Source organism: Staurois parvus, unplaced genomic scaffold (assembly GCF_062004578.1).
Source record: "Staurois parvus isolate SC_StPar_1 unplaced genomic scaffold, SC_StPar_1.0 ptg000126l, whole genome shotgun sequence".
Lineage (NCBI taxonomy): Eukaryota > Metazoa > Chordata > Amphibia > Anura > Ranidae > Staurois > Staurois parvus.
The window spans coordinates 2,185,135-2,206,157 of NW_028317922.1; the positions used below are offsets into that span (position 1 = coordinate 2,185,135).

Genomic DNA, 21,023 nt, shown 5'->3' on the forward strand with positions numbered 1-21,023 from the left:
CATAACAAGGAAGTTCTTAGTCTGTGTGTTACCAATCCTTGTACACTGTTTTTAAAATGTAGAGATAATAAAGTAGATGCTAAGGCCCTGTTCACACCTGGGTGTTTTGTAGCTGGAAAGCTACAAGCCCTCAGCATTGTTTTATGATGCCTGGTCACGCTTGAGTGTTTAGATGCTTCTCACCCAGAAAAGTATAGAAGCTTCTTTCTGGGACAATTTGAGCGTTTTTGCTCCACAGACCTTAAAGCGGAGTTCCACTCAACCTAACAAAAAAATAATGTCAGCAGTTACAAAAACTGTAGCTGCTGATTTTTAAAAAACAGCCACTTACCTGTCCCTTGGCCCAATGGTGTGTCCCACGCAGCTCGTTTCACCGTCCGTCCTGTATTCCAGGAGGCCGGCATCTTCAGTGTGGGCATCCAGCTGTGACAGCTTGCGGCTTTACAGCCGGGTACCCACTGCGCATTTGCGAGTAGCGCTGCGCTTCCTGAATGGTTCTGTAGTCTTCTGGGATCTGTCACGTGTCCCAAAAGACTACAGTGAGGGAGGGAGGACACCTTCCACTTCCGATTGCCTAGGCGATCGGACCAGAAGTGGGAGCGGGTACCTGTTAAATTCGGGTACCTGCTCCCCCCCGCTCCCCAAAGGTGCCAGTCCTGAATGGGGAACGGGGGAGCAGTCCTTAAAGCGGAACTTCCCCTTTTGGGTGGAGCTCCGCTTTAATCGGAAAAAAATGTATGCAAGTGTGTGTTCATTTTCAGGGCTTGCCATGATAAAAAAACACACAATCGCATGTGAAGGTCATGTAAGACACAAACTGTAGCTCCTAAAATGTGAAAAAAAGCACACAAAAAAACGTTAAAATTGCCTGAATACACTACACTCAAATGTGACTGTAGTCCACTTTCCTTTTCCAATTTTCCCTTTTCTGGGAGAAAAATGTAGGTTGCCATTGCTGACTATGCTCGGTGCTTATTTAATTTCATTTGATTTCATTACCTACTTAGGGACCACCTACTGCAGATTTACTGTGGCAGAGCAGCCCTGCTGTACCAGTGATTTATGGTCAGACTCGCTGATCTGATGAGCGAATGACAGCAGAGAGCCCTGTGTTTAGTCACATTTCTTAGTAAAATAAAAAATTTTTTTTACTAAAGACTTGTAGCAGAATACATTTTGGCTTAAATTTATGAAGAAATTTGATTTATTAAATTTTTTTAATTGCATATGTTTTATAGCAGAAAATATACTGTTTTTTTTATTTTTTCCCCCAAAAATGTTTGGTCTTTTTTGTTTATATAATTAATAATAAAATAAACAGTGGTGATCAAATGTCACCAAAAGAAGGCATCCTCAACAACCAGTAAACAACATGGTTGTTAAGAAGCAGGCAGCCACAGTGTCATTAACAACTGACAGCTGCATATAAACAAACCTATTGCCGGCATTTAAAAAAATCAGGAAAAAAAACTGCGTGAGGTCCCCCCCCCGCAATCCATACCAGGCCAGGCCCCTCCAGCCCTGCAGGCCAGGAAAGGGGGGGAGGTGAGTGAGTGTCCCCCCTCCTGAACCATACCAGGCCAAATGCCCTCAACATGTGGGGGATGATTTGGGGCAGGGAGGCTCCCCCCCCCCAAAGCACCTTGTCCCCATGTTGATGGAGACAAAGGCCTATTCCCCACTACCCTGTGCTATGGTTGTGAGGGTCTGCAGGAGGTGACTTACTTTAATCAGGAAGCTTTAACAAAGGGGCCCCCAGATCCCAACCCTTCCATGTGAATGAGTATGGAATAAAAACAACAAAAAAGTGTAAAAAGTGAATAAAAATTTAATGACAGTTTTTGACAAGTCCTTTATTTAAAAACTAAAAGAAAAAAATTATCCCCCTGATGTAGATCCAGCATTAATCATGATGAATACCGCTGCCATCCCGAAGAGAAAAAATATATATCTCCTGACGAAGGCTCCCGCCATCTGACAGCTTTGCTGTTTAACAGCTCTTAAATAACCTAAGGGCTGGAGCCACCTGGTGACGTCACCATTTTTTAAAATGTTTTTCTGTGGGGTTTTCCTTAAAATCCATACCAGACTCGAAGGGCTTGGTAAGGATTGGGGGGACCCCACGTTATTTTTTCACTGTTTTTTTTTTTCAATTGCCGGCAATAGGTCGGTTTATGTTCAGCTGTCAGCAGGGAGCTGATGACTCATCGGTTGTTAAGGACACGGCGGCGGCCCGCTCCTTAACAACTATGTTGTTTACTGGTTGTTAAGGATGCTGGTGGCCATGCGCTCCTTAACAACCAGAAAATAGTCACACAAAACATAACTCACAAAATGGATAAACACATCAAAAATGCAATAATTGCATTTTTGGTGCGATTCCATTGAAGTCTATTACACGCAAAATGCAATCTGCTGTGGGAAAAAAATTCCTGGCACTTTGAAAAATCCACACTGGCTCAAATTGCAGAGATGTGAACTAGATCTATAGGAAATCCTGTTAAATGAACTGTAGTGCATTTCTGAAAACTGGAAAATGCAGTGAAATCTGCATACGTATGAACTTGGGGTAATATTGCATGCCCCCCAATTTAAAATAACTTTCATATTAACATTATAATAAAAATTCTAAATATGTATGTACTAAAATACACTCTAGTTCCTACCTAATTGTATGCTGTATCAAGTGTCCAGCTAAAATGCTAAATTTTTTGGAGAGGATTTTCAAGTGATCTCTGTAGAGGGAGAACATGGATCAGAAGAATCAGCTTTAAATTGCAATGATCTTCCAGAAAAGGTGCTTGCTTTGTTGGAAGGTGTTGTAGCAGCTAATTGTGAATGAGCATGGCAAAGACAGCCATATGTACCAGAGGACATCCCCTCCGTAATGCTTACTCTAAACATAAAGCTTACTCTACTCTTAACAGTGGTGCCTGGAAACAGAAACAGTTTTATGATGGTTTTGAATTCAAAATACACCTAAACAATAACATGTACAGTATTTGCTAATGTACCACATAGTATAAACAATTGCAATATTTTTTCTCCATAAAATACTATGTTCCAACGTATTTTTTATCTTTTTTGCACTGCTGATCTCCAACAGGTTCCTTCTGCCATTTTTCATTTACATGCAGTTTAAAATATTAATGATTGGGTTTAATACTTTAATTTTGGGAAGCATCTATACATTGTCTAGAAAATATTTACAAAAAACCTAGGGCCTGAATCCCCTTCTGTAAAAATCCTTCTGTTGTTCTTGCAACTATAAAATCCTTCTGTTGTTCTTGAAATTATATACAATGGGCAGTTTTCACATAGCTTCATACTTATGCAAAGTGTGTGGGCAGGAGCTAGAAGACAACAATGAACCACTGGTAGGGAACACATGTTTATGCTCTAGTTGTAAATACATATGTCAGTTTCTTAATTTTTTATTAAGCCTACTATTATTCAATCCACACAATTTATTTCTTGTTTTAGATCATTTCTGAAAGGACAAAACCACGAATTCATGAGTATCAGTCTGAGGTTTTCATGATAATCGGTGGATGCACTAAAGATGAAAAGTTTGTTACTGAAGTAACTTGCCTGGATCCTCTAAGAAGAAGTCGTCTGGAGGTTGCAAAATTACCAGTGTGTGAACAAGAAAGTGAAAGTGAACCTAAAAAATGGGTAGAATTTGCATGCATTACCTTTAAAAATGAAGTCTACATTTCAGGCATGTATGATGATGTTTTAGCAAACTTTGTTTATGGAAATACACACTCCTCATGTTCATTTGATTTGATAACCTGGAAACCTGATACAGAGTCCATCTAACAATATTATTATTATTATTATTATAATACAGGATTTATATAGCACCAACAGTTTGCGCAGCGCTTTACAAAATGAAGGTAGACATTACAGTTAAAATACAATTTGGTACAAGAAGAAACACAGGGCCCTGCTCGTTAGAGCTATATACAGTACTTAATTATGGCAACTTGTAGATAGTTGATTAAAATAATCAAAAACCATCTTGAAAGAAATTTAAAAATATACATATTAAAATACATAGTGCTATATTAGTAGAATAAAATAATATTAAAAAGCAAATTCTCATCGTAAAGCCTCCCTAGGAAAAAGCAATTGTAACTGTGCAGAAATGATTGACATAAAATACTTTTAATGCTCAACACATAGAAATAGGTACTGAAATGTGAAAGGGGTCCAATAAATATGTTCTCGCAAGAATGGAGGCATGCATAAGCTTCTGAATAAAATATTAAAGGGTTAGTTCACCTTTACCAAAAAACTACTTATGCAAATAAGGGTTGCCTGTTGATAAAAAAAAAACTGTGCAGCTTTGACCAAAGTCCAATACACTCACTGGCCACTTTACTAGGTACACCTGTTCAATTGCTTGGTAACACAAGTTGCTAATCAGCCAATTACATGGCAGCAACTCAATGCATTTAGGCATCTAGACATGGTGAAGATGACTTTCTGAAGTTCAAACGGAACATCGGAATGGGGGAAAAAAAGGGGATTTAAGTGATTTTGAACGTGGCATGGTTGTTGATGCCAGTTGGGCTGGCCTAAATATTTCAAAAACTGCTGATCTACTGGGATTTTCACGCACAACCATCTCTAGGGTTTACAGGGAATGGTCCAAAAAAAAGGGAAAAAAAGGAAAATATCCAGTGAACTGCAGTTGTGTGGACGAAAATGCCTTGTTGATGTCAGAGGTGAGAGGAGAATGGGCAGACTGGTTGGAGATGATAGAAAGGCAACAGTAACTTATTTCAATATGAACTAAAATCTCTGAGGAATTTTACCAACACTTGTTGAATCTATGCCACAAAGAAGGCAGTTCTGAAGACAAAAGGGGTTCCAACCCAATACTAGCAAGGTGTACCTAGTAAATTTGATGGTGAGTGTAGGTGTTATAGGTGTAGGCCATTTAAGTACCACCTGAAGCCTGGCTGAAAAACTTCTAAAGATGGCATCATCTTATTCTGCCTTGTTGCTAGGACGCTGCTAAGACAGTCAGCCAGTTCAAACCTCCTTGCATGTGCACTCTCTTCCCTTTCATGTTAACTCTGAGGTCAGTAATGCTGGGACAGGTGCTAAGGAGATAGTGGATCACATGTGTGTCGGGGTTTGAGATCTTGCTCAACTAATGATAGGGGTGAGCAATAATGGCTTAGAATGTCTTGGAAACATCCTAGCAACAAGACAGGATGAGAAGATGCCACCTCTGCAAGTTTTCAAACAGGCTTCTGGAGTACATAAAAGGCATTTACCTATAGCAAGGATATTATCTAGTTTTTGTCTACAGGCTCCCCTTACCTGCATAGGCAGCTTTTTGTTAAGGGGGGACAAACCCTTTAAGTGATCCACACTGGATTTTTGCCTACAGGTATCTGTACTCTTCTGTCAGACCTCAACTACAGAGCTGCTTCTTTGGATTTCTATATGTGAGGGCCAGTCTGGCCAAATCTGTAGGCGTAGTATTATATGATCAATTTGAGCACCATGATCTACTGCTTTCTTCTATATATTTTGGAGTTATAGTGGTGCAATATCCTTTCCATAGTTGTTTGCTCTGTTCATGCCCACCTTGGGATTTTGGGTCTTTGCATATGCCTTTATGTGTTTTCACTGCTCTTGATTTATTCTTCAGAATAAATAATAATAATAAAATAATTCCTCTATTACATCCAGGTAGCCTAAGCATTTTTGTGCTTTATCACTGAAGCAAAAAGCACAACTCATTGTTGTGCTGTGGCCTTTACTTTCCTACTTTTTTCAACCCCCAGTTGGCCACAAAGCATGATGGGTGGCCATTTTGGCTAATAGAGAGACAAGGAGAGTACGAAAAGGGCAGGCCACAGTTTGACCATGGGAGCTCTTGACACTGTTACCTAAGCAGCCAATTGTCAGACACCAGTGCTGTCACAAGGTGGCTTGGCGAGAGTCCTAGGATCTGTGTAAGCCTTCATCAGATAAATTCTGAGTTTACACAGGTCTTCTTTTCACTCATATTAGTGAATGGACTGGTGGATTAGTAAAAGGTAGGTAAGTATAAGTAATGGGCAATAATGCATGGGCAAAGCACAGGTTAACTTTAAGTTGTCTACATATTTTCTTTAAGAGAGACGTTCCTGCCACCACTATCTCTCAGATATGTAAAAAATCTATTTGTTGGCTTAAAAGAGAAGTTTATTTTTTTTTTCCAGAAATCGTATTTACCTAGGTTGATGCAGCATAGAACCAATTCTGCATCTGTCCCCCCGCCAGCTCTAAGACTGGGAACTGAGTAATCAAAGACTGCTGATTGCTCAGTTCTCAGTGCTCCATGAGCAGAGAGCTGGTGACTATCAATCACCCCTCTCTGCTCTGCCCCCCCCCCCCTCCCATGCTCACTGGAGCTCTGGGCTGTGGAGGGGGAGGGAGTGGCTGGCTCAGGCTCTCTGCAGATTGCTGAGAGGCTGAACCAGGTGCCAATCCAGACACCTGGGTGGATTCCAACTCTAAAGTTGGGATCTTTACCCAGCTTGGACTGGCTGAGTGACGTAAATCGACAGAGGACTTTAGCCGTTGTCGGATGAAAATAGGTCACAGAAGTGCAGAAAGAACTGCACTCCTGTGATCCACAGGAGAAGTACAGCCAAATGATCTTTGGCTGTACTTCTCTTTTAAACTCCAACATTTACCAGTTACTAAATAGCTCAACAGTTCTATGCTTTTCACATTAGTTCCTTAGTAGCTTAGCTTGTTGGAGCTGCTTCCCAGTAAAGGATCTGGAGAGAGAGTTTGGATACTAAACCAGTGTGAATCACAAATTCCAAGAGAGTGGTGGGCTAGTAGGAGGTTCTTTCTTATTTCTTATACTTATTTCTACTTATTGTCTTATTTGGTGAGAATTTTCCTTTTGTTTTATTGCTTAAATGCTTAGCCATATCCACAAACTTGTAGACCATTTTCCAAAATGCCCAAATGACTTGCTGTTTTAGGTGGAAAAGAAACACACCATGAAGTTTGGAAATATAACTCTTCTATCAATAAATGGATACAAATAGAATTTCTGAATGTGGGCAGGTGGAGGCACAAAATGGCAGCACTGTGTGGAAAAGTGTATGCAATTGGTGGCTTTGATGGCAGCCAAAGAATCTACAGCGTTGAGGCATATGATCCTTTTCACAACTGCTGGACAGAGGTAAGTGTGTTTTTTGAGCTGCTTGTCATTTTTTCCTGTGCCCAAGTTGGCTTGTTCATTGAAAGTACTTTAACCCTCAGCAACCAATCACATTTTTTACTGCTTTCAGTGAAAAATACTAATTAGTTGCTAAGAGCAATTTTGCTTAATCTTACAGAATAATGCTTGAAGTGTAAGTTTCACTTCACTTTTCAGATTTGATTAACAAAACCACAGATGTTAAACTGGTGGCCCTCCAGCTGTTGCCAAACTCCCATGAGGGATTGCAAGATTGACCGTTACAAGCATGGCTCCCAAAGGCAGAGCCTTGATGGGACTTGTAGTTTCCCAACAGCTGGAGGGCCGGCAGTTTGACACCCCTGAACAAAACATAAGAGCAGGTTAAAGTTGGACACCTCTCTGTCTCTCCACAGAGAAATATATTTCATGCTATGCTTCTCTGCTAAGCTAGGAGTAATATTGTGAATACATTAAACCAGGAGTGGCCTACAGGTCTGGCATAAATTGCACTGCCTTGGGCTGGATTCACACTTTTGTGCTTGTGACAACACATGTTAAAACCTGCCTTTGTGGGTATACTCCAGTTTCCTCCCACACTCCAAAAGACTTGCTGGTAGGTCAAATGGCCCTGGTATGTAAATGTATGAATGTGAGCTAGGGACCTTAGATTGTAAGCTCCTTGGGGGCAGGGACAGATGTGAATGCACTATATGTAAAGGGCTGCTTAAATTGTTGGTGCTATATAAGTACCTGTAATAAATAAATCTTTAGCACCTGCTCCCTCCCTCAACAGTGATGTGTTAGCCTAAAGCAGGGTATACACAAGTCAAAAATCCAACTTTCAGTCCATGTGTACTGCTGTCTGTTCAAAAGAAGTTGGTCTAATGACCAGCTCCTATAGAACGGTCATGTTGGAAAACCAGCACTTGCAGCCGATGGGCCCCTGTCAAAATACAGTAGTGCAGCAGGGGAGATCCCTGCATCACTCATTTGTGTTGATATAGGGATCAGTCTTTTCTTTTTTTTATTGTTCAGCCAAAAATCTGAACTTGTATACCCCGCTTTACAGTCTTACAATGTAAACACAGAGCTGGTATTTGAATGTCCACAGGTGCACTTTTAAGGAAATGTACATCAATGCACTAAAAATGTATTCAATGGTGTGAATGGGGCCTTTGGAATAAAGCAGCAGTTTTGTTCTTTTTTGGGATCTCTTTCAGCGTGAGCCCTTTGCTTGCATAGCATTATTTTGTTATACAGTGTTCTGATCACTAGCAGCACCAGTGGCAGTGTAAGCCAGCGACAGTGTTGCTGTCCTCTGCCACACCAATACAGTGTCACCAGAACCAGTGTAAGCCAGCAACAGTGTCATGATGACCACCACATTAGTACAGTGACACCAGTGCCAGTGTAAACCAGCACCAGTAACCTGATCACCAGCCACACCAGTACAGTGTCATCTAGTACCAATGACAGTCGAAGCCAATGTCCTGATAGCCAACCAGCACCTGTACCAGTGTCTTCAGATACCAGTACCCCCACAGTCAAAATGTCCAACATGTACACCAATCTCCAAAAATGTACAATAATGTGGAGGCCTTTCACATTTTGATTATGACCAATGACAGCAGTGGGGAGGACACCTGAGGAAGAAAGTGGTTCATTAACTGCTTTAGCTACACCCTATAGCAGAAATACTGCTACAGGGCTGCAGCTGTGCAAAAAATCACATTCGCGGCTGCTGCTGTCAATCAGATCCTGGCCGGTGATTACTTGCTGGCGCCCGATGATTGCCGAGGTTCTCCAACGGGGGGGAGAACTGTTAGTAAACAAAATAGTTCTCCTCCCTGTCAGCTCCTGCACAGCCCACCATGCAAAGCAGTGTGCTTACAGTGAAGCACAAGCAAAGAACATCAAGTAAAATGGCACACAGCACACAGTTAACCCTTTGATCGCCCCACATGTTAACCCCTTCATGCCCAGTGCCATTAGTATAGTGTCAGTGGTTTTTATTAGTGCTGATCACTGTATTGGTGTCACTGGGGACGTCAGTGACACCAAGTCAGTTCCCCCGTGTGTCAGAATGCCCACAGCAGTCCCGCTATATGTCGCTGATTGCCGCCATTACAAAAAGCCCAGTATATATACCTGCATTTGTAAACGCTACAATTTTCACGTAAACCAATTAATTTACACGTATTGGATTTTTTTTTTTAGCAAAGACATGTAGCAGAATACATTTTGGCCTAAATTTATGCCGAAATTTGATTTTTACATTTTCTTTACTGGACATGTTTAATAGTAAAAAGTTCAAAAATATTGTTTTTTTTCTCAAAATTGTCAGACTTTTTTTTATAGTGCAAAAAAATAAAAATGCACAGGTGATCAAATACTACCAAAAGCTCTATTCGTGGGAAAAAAAGGATGTAAATTTCATTTGGGTGCAGCGTTGCATGACCATGCAATTGTCAGCTAAGTAATGCAGAGCCATAACGCAAAAAAATGGCGTGGTCAGGAAGGGGGGTAAATCCTCTGGAGGGTAAGTGGTTAATGGCCATCTCAGATTCAGAGGGTGAAAGGGTTTCCTGCTAAAAGTCAGGGATACTATGTCACCAAGCACTGAATACCCGACTGAATTGCAGAAGGCAAGCACTAGCAGTGTAGAACATCCTGGTGAAAAATGTGATAGGTAGTTAAGGAATTAGCTGCATAACTTGAAAATTGCTCCTTGGATCTTGTGCCCCTCTATGCAGCTATGCTCTGAAAAAGTCTTACATATGTGATATTCCTATACTTGGAAGGAGTAGCAGAATGTGTTTTAGGGGGCATTCTAAGTATTTCCATACTGTGTTTTGGAAATATTCTATTAATTTACATCTTTGTGTAAAAACATTTTTTCAATTTTCTGAAAAAAATGTAAATCTTCAAAAGACTCACCATGCCTCAAAAAAATAAGTTTGAGTGATTTTGCTCAAAATGGGAACATTTTGTGGGTGTTTCTCCTGTTCTGGCACTCTGCAGCATCCAATAATGTCATAGCTAGTCAGTTAATTAAATGTGTAGTTTATGTCCCTGAAGATTTTTCCCCTTCTATGCTGCAAGGCATAATGAGTAGCATATGTCTTGGGGTGTAATTCTAAGTATGGCTATACTGTGTAGAGAAAATTATTTGCTATTTTCTTTCTGCATTTTCCAAAAAACAATGGCGAAAAACATTTTTAAAAGACTCACCGTGTTTCTTAAAAATATCTTGGAGTGTCTGCTTTCCATAATGTGGTAATTTTGTGGTAGTTTCTAGTGTCTTGCCAATTCAGGGCCTCAAGAAATGTGATAGATAGTCAGAAAATCAGATGTGTAATTTATGCCCCTTGAAAGCTTGAAGGTGCTCCTTGGACCCCTCTATGCATCTAGGCTGTGAAAAATTATCACACATATGCTTTCCAAACTATGGTCAATTTGTTTCTGTTTTTAGTGTCCTTTCACTCCATGGCCTGAAAAAAATGTGATGGGTAGTCAGGAAACTAGATGCTCAATAGGAGTAGTAGAATGTTTTACTATGTGTCACAACCTGGTTCACCTGCTGGTGGTGCTGTGGATCTGTGGGTGGAAAGCTTCAGTTTTAGTGTCCACCAGCAGGTGTCTCCCAACAGTCAGCAGGTTCCAGCAATCAGTTCCACCTGGCCTCACCTGCTAGTACCTGTGGTACTTAAGTTCCCTTTCTGCTATGGCTCTCTGCGTCAGTGTTTTGGATGCACCTGTCTTGTATCCTGTTTGCCGTGCTGCTGCCAGACTCTGTTGCCATTAATTCCTGATTCTGTAATATCTCTCAAACAAAAGAGCCTCAAGGTCTCAAGATAATAAATAGTGCGGGAATCCCCAATCAAACATCCGAATGCAAACCAAACTAAAATGATTAGTTATGGATTCAACCAGGACTCAAGGGTTTTTTATATTTGTTTTGTACTAACAAAGATAAATGGGCTGATGATCAAAAAAAATTCTTCTTTAATGAAAACATCTTAAAAACATGACAAAACAAAATAAAAAAGCACCACACTCCAAAGATCTCATACTAGATTGGGGGATAATGGTGGACAAAATATTGAGATGTATGTAGTCCCATAATAGCCAGCACAGCTCCGTATTGTGAATTTGAACAGATGAAGCCCTCATTGGAGAGATGATCCCTAAATTATGATGTTACACCTTTCAAAGGAAACGTATATTGCAGAAGAACCTTGAAGCCTACCTCTGAAGCAGCCAGTTTAACCGGCGAAACTGGTCAGGAACGGCACTTCCACATCCTCAGATCCATCAATGATGACCCATGCCTCAGTTTGATAAGTATTGATTACTCCATGCTGGACATAGCTCTGATACTATGAACTGCCTTTATCTCAAGGAACTCGTGCATTATCATGTCTAAAGGGACTGCTCCTTCTATTTTTATGCCCATTTGGATGCCATTTTGAAGACAAATGTACATGTATGAGGGAGGTCTTGCCTACTAGAATCCTCCCTGGGATGGCACTCTCATCCATTGGGTACTAGAGGGGGGTGAAGATTTGCATCATTCACATTGCATTTAAGCACAGTTTGCCTTCTCCTCTGGACTACATTCAGTTATTGTCTTCCACTTGGGCTTTTCAATTATTCACCTTAAGACACATTGGATTATTTATACAGTGCATGAGGGAGGTTGATGCTGTATTAATTTCCTCCTCTGGACATGCAACATGGACATTTCCTCTGCAATGTATGTTTCCTTTAAAAGGTGTAGCATCATAATTTAGGGATCATCTCTCCAATAAGGACTTCATTTGTTCAACTTTACAATATGGAGCTGTGTTGGCTATTATGGGACTACATACATCTCAATACTTGGTCCACCATAACCCCCAATCCTAGGGGATTAGTATGAGATCTGTGGAGTGTGGTGCTTTTTTGTTTTGTTTTGTCATGTTTTTAAGATGTTTTCATTAAAAAAAGTTGTTCATGAATTTTTTCTGATCATCAGTTTATTTACGGTATCTATGTTAGTACAACACAAACAAATATAAAAAAACCCTTGAGTCCTGGTTGAATCCATAATTAATCATTTTAGTTTGGTTTGAATTCCTGATTCTGCTCTTGCTCCTGCCCTATATCTAGTACCTTGCTGCCTTGCTCCTTCTCAGTCTTGTTTCCCCCTTCCCATCTGCTTCTCCAAGTTTTCCTGCCTTGCATTTTCCTACTTGTATATATTTGTATATTTAGTTAATTGTTAGGTTTCTGTGTTTTGGTTGTTCAGTTTTATTTTTTTTGTTATTATATCTTTTATTTTCCTTTTTTTTTCCAAAGCTCAAAACAACATACATTCATAGTTGTCAAATGAGAAATACAAACCATTCCCCTATATTTCCTCACCCAACCCAACCTCCCTCCCTCCCTCGCCCTGCCCCCCACCACTTTTCCCTGGTCCATATGATTCTGTCCAACTCTTTCCATCAATTCCTATACATATCTATATATCTTTTCTTTACTGCTCTCCTCCTATTAATTTCTTAGTCAATCATTTCAATTTTCCTACATCAGTCTGTCTGGGGTTCCCACTACTTTTCGATGTCTTAAAATTATACCAGCTACTCCATTCCTTTCTAAACTTTTCCATTTTATTTTCATCTATATGGCATAGCTCTTCCACCTTATTTATGTAATCGACTCTATCAATCCAGTCCCTCAATGTTGGGGGTTCCTGCACCTGCCAAAATTTGGGAATAAGTCCCATGACTGCACTAAATAAATTATATAATATACTGTTTTTGTATTGTTTCACTGGTATTTCTGACTTGTAAAATAAACATCCCAATGGTTATTTCTGCATAGTGATCCCCAGTATCTCTTGTATGACCTGTATTATATATTATATCTTGCCAAAATATCTGTATTTTGGGACAATCCCACCATATATGTGCCATAGTTGCCTTTTAATCCACATTCCCTCCAACACAGCGGTGAACCCTCCCCCCGCTGTCTGTGTGCCACTCTCGGTGTAAAATACCATCTGGTTAAACACTTGTAATTTATTTCAGCCATGCTCTTATTCATTGCCCCATGTGTCAATTTAACCACTTCCTGTCTGGACACTTTTACCCCCTTCCTGTCCAGGGCAATTTTCAGCTTTCAGCGCTATCACACTTTGAATGACAATTGCGCGGTCATGCAACACTACCCATATGAATTATTTACCATTTTTTTGAGACAGATAAAGCTTTACTTTGGTGGTATTTATTCACCGCTGGGATTTTTATTTTTTTTGCTATGTAAATGAAAATGTGCAAAAATTTCGAAAAAAAGTGTTTTTCTTATAAAATTTTGCAAAGAAATAATCTTTCATCATAAATCTTGACTAAAATGTATTCCGTTATATTTTTAGAAAAAAAAAATAGTTTATAACCAAATTAGTTTATAACCAAAAATTATCATTTTTAAACTTTTATTTTTAATTTTATTTTTTTATATTATTATTTATGTTTTTTTTGTTTTTTTACATACTGTCACCCTAGCAGTACAGTGTCACCATGGTGACACTGTACTACTTGTGGGGGGTGATGAAGATTTTTTTTTTTTTACACTGATTGCTTTTACACCCATATAGGATGTAAAAGCAATCATTTCTCTTTCTCTCTGTCTGCATTCTTGCAGCCATTGAGAAATACTGAGTGAGCTGTGAGTGGTCACACCCTGTCACATGGTACAAGGCTGTTGTGAATAGCCTTGTACCATGCGACCTCTGTGATCATTCACAGATTTCACACGTAGTAAGCAATGATGTCACAAGTGACATCTTGCTTACTACTTTGCATGTGATCAATGATTGACCAATCAGTGATCACATGATCGGGACTGAGGTCCCGTCCGACGATCGGTGTTTCACTATGTCCGGAGGACACAGCGGGCACCAGATCGCAGTGCTGCGCGCTCCCAGGGAGCGCGTACAGCTAGAAAAGGCGGGTGCCATTTATGAACGGCAACCCGCCCCTGGAGTGCCACAGCCATGCCATTTATAAACAGCAGGCGGACGGCAAGTGGTTAAACAATTTATTTTTCTGCTGTTCACTTATTTTCATTCCCAGCTTCCTTTCCCATTTCTCTTAAGAAATCCGTTCCATTCAGTTCAATAAGGATCTTATATATCTTAGAAGTTATATGCTTTGGTGTTCTTTCAGAGCTCAGCATTTTCTCAAATGGTAGCATATCCTCCATTATCCTCAGTGGCTGGGGAAGCTTTGAAACAAAATGTCTTAATTGATAATATTTAATTTCATCTAATACAACAAATACATTTTTTTTCTTTTTTAAATCTTGAAATGTGTACAACTCCCCCTTATTCACTATATCCCCTAAACATGCATCCTCATTTTTAAACCAATTCCCTGAAATATTATCATTCCCAGGTGGAAAAAACTCCATCCCCACAAAAGGAATCAATAAAGAATTATACTTCCACCCCATATGCTTGTATATTCCAACCCACACTCTCAAAAACTCCCATGTCAACGGGCTACTAATTTCATCCATATATACAGTCATGGCCGAAATTGTTGGCACCCTTGATATTTTTCCTGAAAATCAAGTATTTCACACAAAAAAGGTATTGCATTAACACATGTTTTGCTATACACATGTTTATTCCCTTTGTATGTATTGGAACAAATATAAAACAGAGGCAGAAAAGCAAATATGACATAATGTCACACAAAACCCCAAAAATGGGCTGGACAAAAGTATTGGCACCCTTAACTTAATATTTGGTTGCACACCCTTTGGAAAACATAACTGAAATCAGTCGCTTCCTATAACCATCAATAAGCTTCTGACACCTCTCACCCGGAATTTTGGACCACTCTTCCTTTGCAAACAGCTCCAGGTCTCTCTTATTGGAAGGACACCTTTTCCCAACAGCAATTTTAAGATCTCTCCACAGGTGTTCAATGGGATTTAGATCTGGGCTCATTGCTGGCCACTTCAGAACTCTCCAGCGCTTCTTTGCCATCCATTTCTGAGTGCTTTTTGACGTATGTTTGGGGTCATTGTCCTGCTGGAAGACCCAGGATCTTGGACGCAAACCCAGCTTTCTGACACTGGGCCCTACAGTGCGACCCAAAATCCTTTGGTAATCCTCAGATTTCATGATGCCTTGCACACAGTCAAGGCACCCAGTGCCAGAGGCAGCAAAACAACCCCAAAACATCATTGAACCTCCACCATATTTTACCGTAGGTACTGTGTTTTGTTCTTTGTAGGCCTCATTCCGTTTTCGGTAAACAGTAGAATGATGTGCTTTACCGAAAAGCTCTATCTTGGTCTCATCTGTCCACAAGACGTTTTCCCAGAAGGCTTTTGGCTTACTCAAGTACATTTTGGCAAACTGTAGTCTTGCTTTTTTATGTCTCTGTGTCAGCAGTGGGGTCCTCCTGGGTCTCCTGCCATAGCGTTTCATTTCATTTAAATGTCGACGGATAGTTCGCGCTGACACTGATGCTCCCTGAGCCTGCAGGACAGCTTGAATGTCTTTGGAACATGTTTGGGGCTGCTTATCCACCATCCGGACTATTCTGCGTTGCAATCTTTCATCAATTTTCCTCATCCGTCCACGACCAGGGAGATTAGCTACAGTGCCATGGGTTGCAAACTTCTTGATAATGTTGCGCACTGTGGACAAAGGCAAATCTAGTTCTCTGGAGATGGACTTGTAACCTTGAGATTGTTGATATTTTGCCACAATTTTGGTTCTCAGGTCCTCAGACAGTTCTCGTCTCCTCTTTCTGTTGTCCATGCTTAGTGTGGCACAGACAGACACACAATGCAAAGGTTAAGTGAACGTCTCTCCTTTTTATCTGCTTTCAGGTGTGATTTCTATATTGCCCACACCTGTTACTTGCCCCAGGTGAGTTTACAGGAGCATCACATGCTTGTAACATTCTTATTTATCCGCAGTTGTGAAAGGGTGCCAATACTTTTGTCCAGCCCATTTTTGGAGGTTTGTGTGACATTATGTCGAATTTGCTTTCTTTCCTCCCTTTTTTTGTTTTGTCCCAATACACACAAAGGGAATAAACATGTGTATAGCAAAACATGTGTTAATGCAATACGTTTCGTGAGAAATACATGATTTCCTGGAGAAATATCAAGGGTGCCAACAATTTCGGCCATGACTGTATATCCAAATAATCTTCTGAAGATGTGCATTACTTAAAATACCTTCCATTTTAACCCAACTTTTCTCCCGTGAATTCTATATCTAATCTACTACTCGTGACAGCATCACCGCAGTATTAAAAAACCTAATATTGGGCAAATGTAATCACCTTTTCCCCTTATTGTTACACAAAACTTCATATTTAATTCTCATTTTTTTATTAGCCCATATATATTTAAGTATTCATTTTTTTATTATCCCAAAACCAGGAGCATATGAAATTTATACAGAATTTTGGGGACTATGAACATCTTAACCAAATTTATATGCCCTGTCCTGGAAATCCTACCCCTTGAAATTCTTCTAAGCTCTTCTTTTATTTCATATGGTTGTTCAGTTTTTGACTTTCATGCTTTTTCATGTTTATTGCTGTTGGTGTGTGTTTATTGTTCACTGTAAATAAATCTCACTTTAAAGATATATATAAATATGGTCTGGTCCCAGTTTCTGTGTGTAGCTACATATATCTGGTCATCCCAGCTGCTGATTCCTGACACTATTCATCTTATAATTATATTGGGATGTCTGCTTTCCAAAATGTGGCACTTTTTGGCACATTTAGCACTTCAGGGTCTCAAGATATGTGATAGGTATTCAGGAAATCAGATGTGTAATTTATATCCCTTAACCACCTGAGCCCCAGAGGATTTACCCCCCTTAATGACCAGGCCTTTTTTTACTGTTTGGCGCTGCACTAATTCAAATGATAATTGCGCGGTCATGCAATGCTGTACCCAAACGAAATTTACGTCCTTTTTTTCACACAAATAGAGCTTTCTTTTGGTGGTACTTTATCACCTGTGCACTTTTTATTTTTTGCGCTATAAACAAAAAAAATACAAAACTTTTGAAAAAAAACAATATTTTCTACTTTCAGCTATAAAAAATATATCGTAAACTCAAAGTTAGTCATAAATTTAAGCCAAAATGTATTCTGCTACATGTTTTTGGTAAATAAAATCCCAATAAGTGTATATTGATTGCTTTGTGTGAAAGTTATAGCGTCTACAAACTATGGTATAGATACTGTAATTTATGCCTTTTTTTGCTATACAGCGCTGCGCTAATTCAAATGATAATTGCGCGGTCATGCAATGCTGTACCCAAACAAAATTTACGTCCTTTTTTTCACACAAATAGAGCTTTCTTTTGGTGGTATTTGATCACCTGTGCGCTTTTTATTTTTGCGCCATAAACAAAAAAACCACGAAAATTTTGAAAAAAAACAATATTTTCTACTTTCAGCTATAAAAAATATATCGTAGACTCAAAGTTAGTCATAAATTTAAGCCAAAATGTATTCTGCTACATGTTTTTGGTAAATAAAATCCCAATAAGTGTATATTGATTGCTTTGTGTGAAAGTTATAGCGTCTACAAACTATGGTATAGATACTGTAATTTATGCCTTTTTTTGCTATACAGCGCTGCACTAATTCAACTGATAATTGCGCGGTCATGCAATGCTGTACCCAAACTAAATTTACGTCCTTTTTTTCACACAAATAGAGCTTTCTTTTGGTGGTATTTGATCACCTGTGCACTTTTTTTTTTGCGCTATAAACAAAAAAAACACGAAAATTTTGAAAAAAAAACAATATTTTCTACTTTCAGCTATAAAAAATATATCGTAAACTCAAAGTTAGTCATAAATTTAAGCCAAAATGTATTCTGCTACATGTTTTTGGTAAAAAAAATCCCAATAAGTGTATATTGATTGCTTTGTGTGAAAGTTATAACGTCTACAAACTATGGTATAGATACTGTAATTTATGCCTTTTTTTGCTATAGAGCACTGCACTAATTCAAATGATAATTGCGCGGTCATGCAATGCTGTACCCAAACGAAATTTATGTCCTTTTTTTAACACAAATAGAGCTTTCTTTTGGTGGTATTTGATCACCTGTGCGCTTTTTATTTTTTGCGCTATAATCAAAAAAACACGAACATTTTGAAAAAAAACAATATTTTCTACTTTAAGCTATAAAAAATATATCGTAAACTCAAAGTTAGTCATAAATTTAAGCCAAAATGTATTCTGCTACATGTTTTTGGTAAAAAAAATCCCGTGCATTAGCGGGCAAACTGGCGCTATCTAGGAGGGGCGCTAACACTATCAGAAGTCACCAGTGACACTAATACAGTGATCTGTAAAAATCTGTTCACTGTAATCAATGACACTGGTGACAGGGCAGTGAAGGGGTTAACTGGGGGGGGGGGCGATCAAGGGGTTAAATGGGATTTCTGGTGCACTAGCGGGCAAACTGGCGCTATCTGGGAGGGGCGCTAACACTATCGGAAGTCGCCAGCGACACTGATACTGTCAGGAATGGACTGGCCAGCAATGGTGGGACTCACCTGCCTTATGGGCTGCAGTACCAGGGCTGGCCAGCGGGTGCTCCCAGCAATCAGAGACTCAACCTTGCAGCCAGCCAAACACCTGAAACTGCTTATGCTGGTGTATTTAAGGGATGGCCAGACCTGCAGACTCTACCTTGGTGTGTGTTTCTCCTGGGCCCTGTATCCTGTTCCTGTTCCTGTCTGATTCGTTGCTGACCCTGCTCTGATCCCTGGCTTTGTCTGACCATTCTCCTGCTCTGATCCCTGGCTTTGTCTGACCATTCTCCTGCTCTGATCCCTGGCTTTGTCTGACCATTCTCCTGCTCTGATCCCTGGCTTTGTCTGACCATTCTCCTGCTCTGATCCCTGGCTTTGTCTGACCATTCTCCTGCTCTGATCCCTGGCTTTGTCTGACCATTCTCCTGCTCTGATCCCTGGCTTTGTCTGACCATTCTCCTGCTCTGATCCCTGGCTTTGTCTGGCCATTCTCCTGCTCTGGTCCCTGGCTTTGTCTGACCATTCTCCTGCTCTGGTCCCTGGCTTTGTCTGACCATTCTCCTGCTCTGGTCCCTGGCTTTGTCTGACCATTCTCCTGCTTAACCCCATACGTTCTGACCTCCTGTTATTGACCCGGCCTGCCTGACGACGCTTGCATTGTATGTTTTGTTATCTGTGGGTGGTTTGGTTTGGTTCGTTTGCACTGTGTTATGTTTTAGTATTGCACTGCGTTTATGTATTGTTAGTGTTAATAAATTATATTGTTTATATCATATCTGGAGTCTGCGTTTCCCTGTGTCAGTTCACATACCTCTGGTCATACCCGGGAGCCCGGACAGATACAGTGATCAGTAAAAATCTGTTCACTGATCAATGACACTGGGGACAGGGCAGTGAAGAGGTCAACTCAGGGGGGGGGGGGGCGATCAAGGGGTTAGACGGGATTATTGGTGTATTAGCGGGCAATCTGGCGCTATCTGGGAGGGGCGCTAACACTATCGGAAGTCGCCAGCGACACTGATACAGTGATCAGTAAAAATCGCTTCACTGATCAGTGACACTGGTGACAGGGCAGTGAAGGGGTTAACGGGGGGGGGGCGATCAAGGGGTTAAACGGGATTACTGGTGTACTGGCGGGCAATCTGGCGCTATCTGGGAGGGGCGCTAACACTATCGGAAGTCGCCAGCGACACTGATACAGTGATCAGTAAAAATCGCTTCACTGATCAGTGACACTGGTGACAGGGCAGTGAAGGGGTTAACGGGGGGGGGGGGCAATCAATGGGTTAAACGGGATTACTGGTGTACTGGCGGGCAATCTGGCGCTATCTGGGAGGGGCGCTAACACTATCGGAAGTCGCCAGCGACACTGATACAGGGATCAGTAAAAATCGCTTCACTGATCAGTGACACTGGTGACAGGGCAGTAAAGGGGTTAACTGGGGGGGAGGGGGGGGGGCGATCAGGGGGTTAAATGTGACCTAGAGTGTTCTAACTGTCAGTGTCTAGTGTTTTACTCACTGTTTAGATGTCTTCTTCTCTGTCTGGAACGGAATGTGTCCAGGCAGAGAAGAATGACATCATATCCTGCCCTGTGTAAATGTCAACACAGCACAGGATAGGACAGGGACCGATCATGTGATTTCAGCCAGAAATCACTGGCTGAAATCTAATGATTGATCCCTCCTGGATTGAATCGTGTCACCCGCGGGTCGGCGGGAGCGCGCGCGCCCCCCCTACCCGCGAATGTGTCGGGAGCGTGGAGCACGTTTTAAAACGTGCTTTTGCGCTCCACTGCCGCCCTGCACACGTATATACACAGTGGCAGGGCGGCAAGCGGTTAAAGGCTTGAAGGTGCTCCCTGGATTTTGGACCCCTCTATGCATCTAGGCTGTGAACAATACTCACACGTGATTTCCAAATTGTGGTAATTTTGTTTCTGTTATTACTGCCCTTGTACTCAATGGCCTGAAATAATGTGATAGTCAAAACATTAGATGCATAATGCTGCGTGCAGCAGATAGGAAAAAAGTCTCACAAATATTGTGGCAAAAAACTCACTACGTTTCTTTCTAAATACCTTGAAATGCCTGCTTTCCAAAAAGGGGTCATTTTGGGGATGTTTCTACTGCATTTGAGGGCCTCAAGAAAATAGGCAATCAAAACACCAGGGTTAATACATTTCAAATATACATACTACAGATTGTATAACTTTCACACAGTCTAAATAATACACTT

General features: G+C 40.6%; 1 protein-coding gene across 1 annotated transcript in view; it reads left to right on the forward strand.

Moving 5' to 3' along the window:
- Positions 1-21,023, forward strand: part of KLHL6 (kelch like family member 6) — an 82,435-nt gene that overhangs the window by 46,808 nt on the left and 14,604 nt on the right. The window contains exons 4-5 of the mRNA XM_089672345.1: positions 3,484-3,721; positions 7,005-7,207. Coding sequence (XP_089528471.1) covers positions 3,484-3,721; positions 7,005-7,207 — 441 coding nt within the window. The remainder of the gene's footprint in view (positions 1-3,483; positions 3,722-7,004; positions 7,208-21,023) is intronic.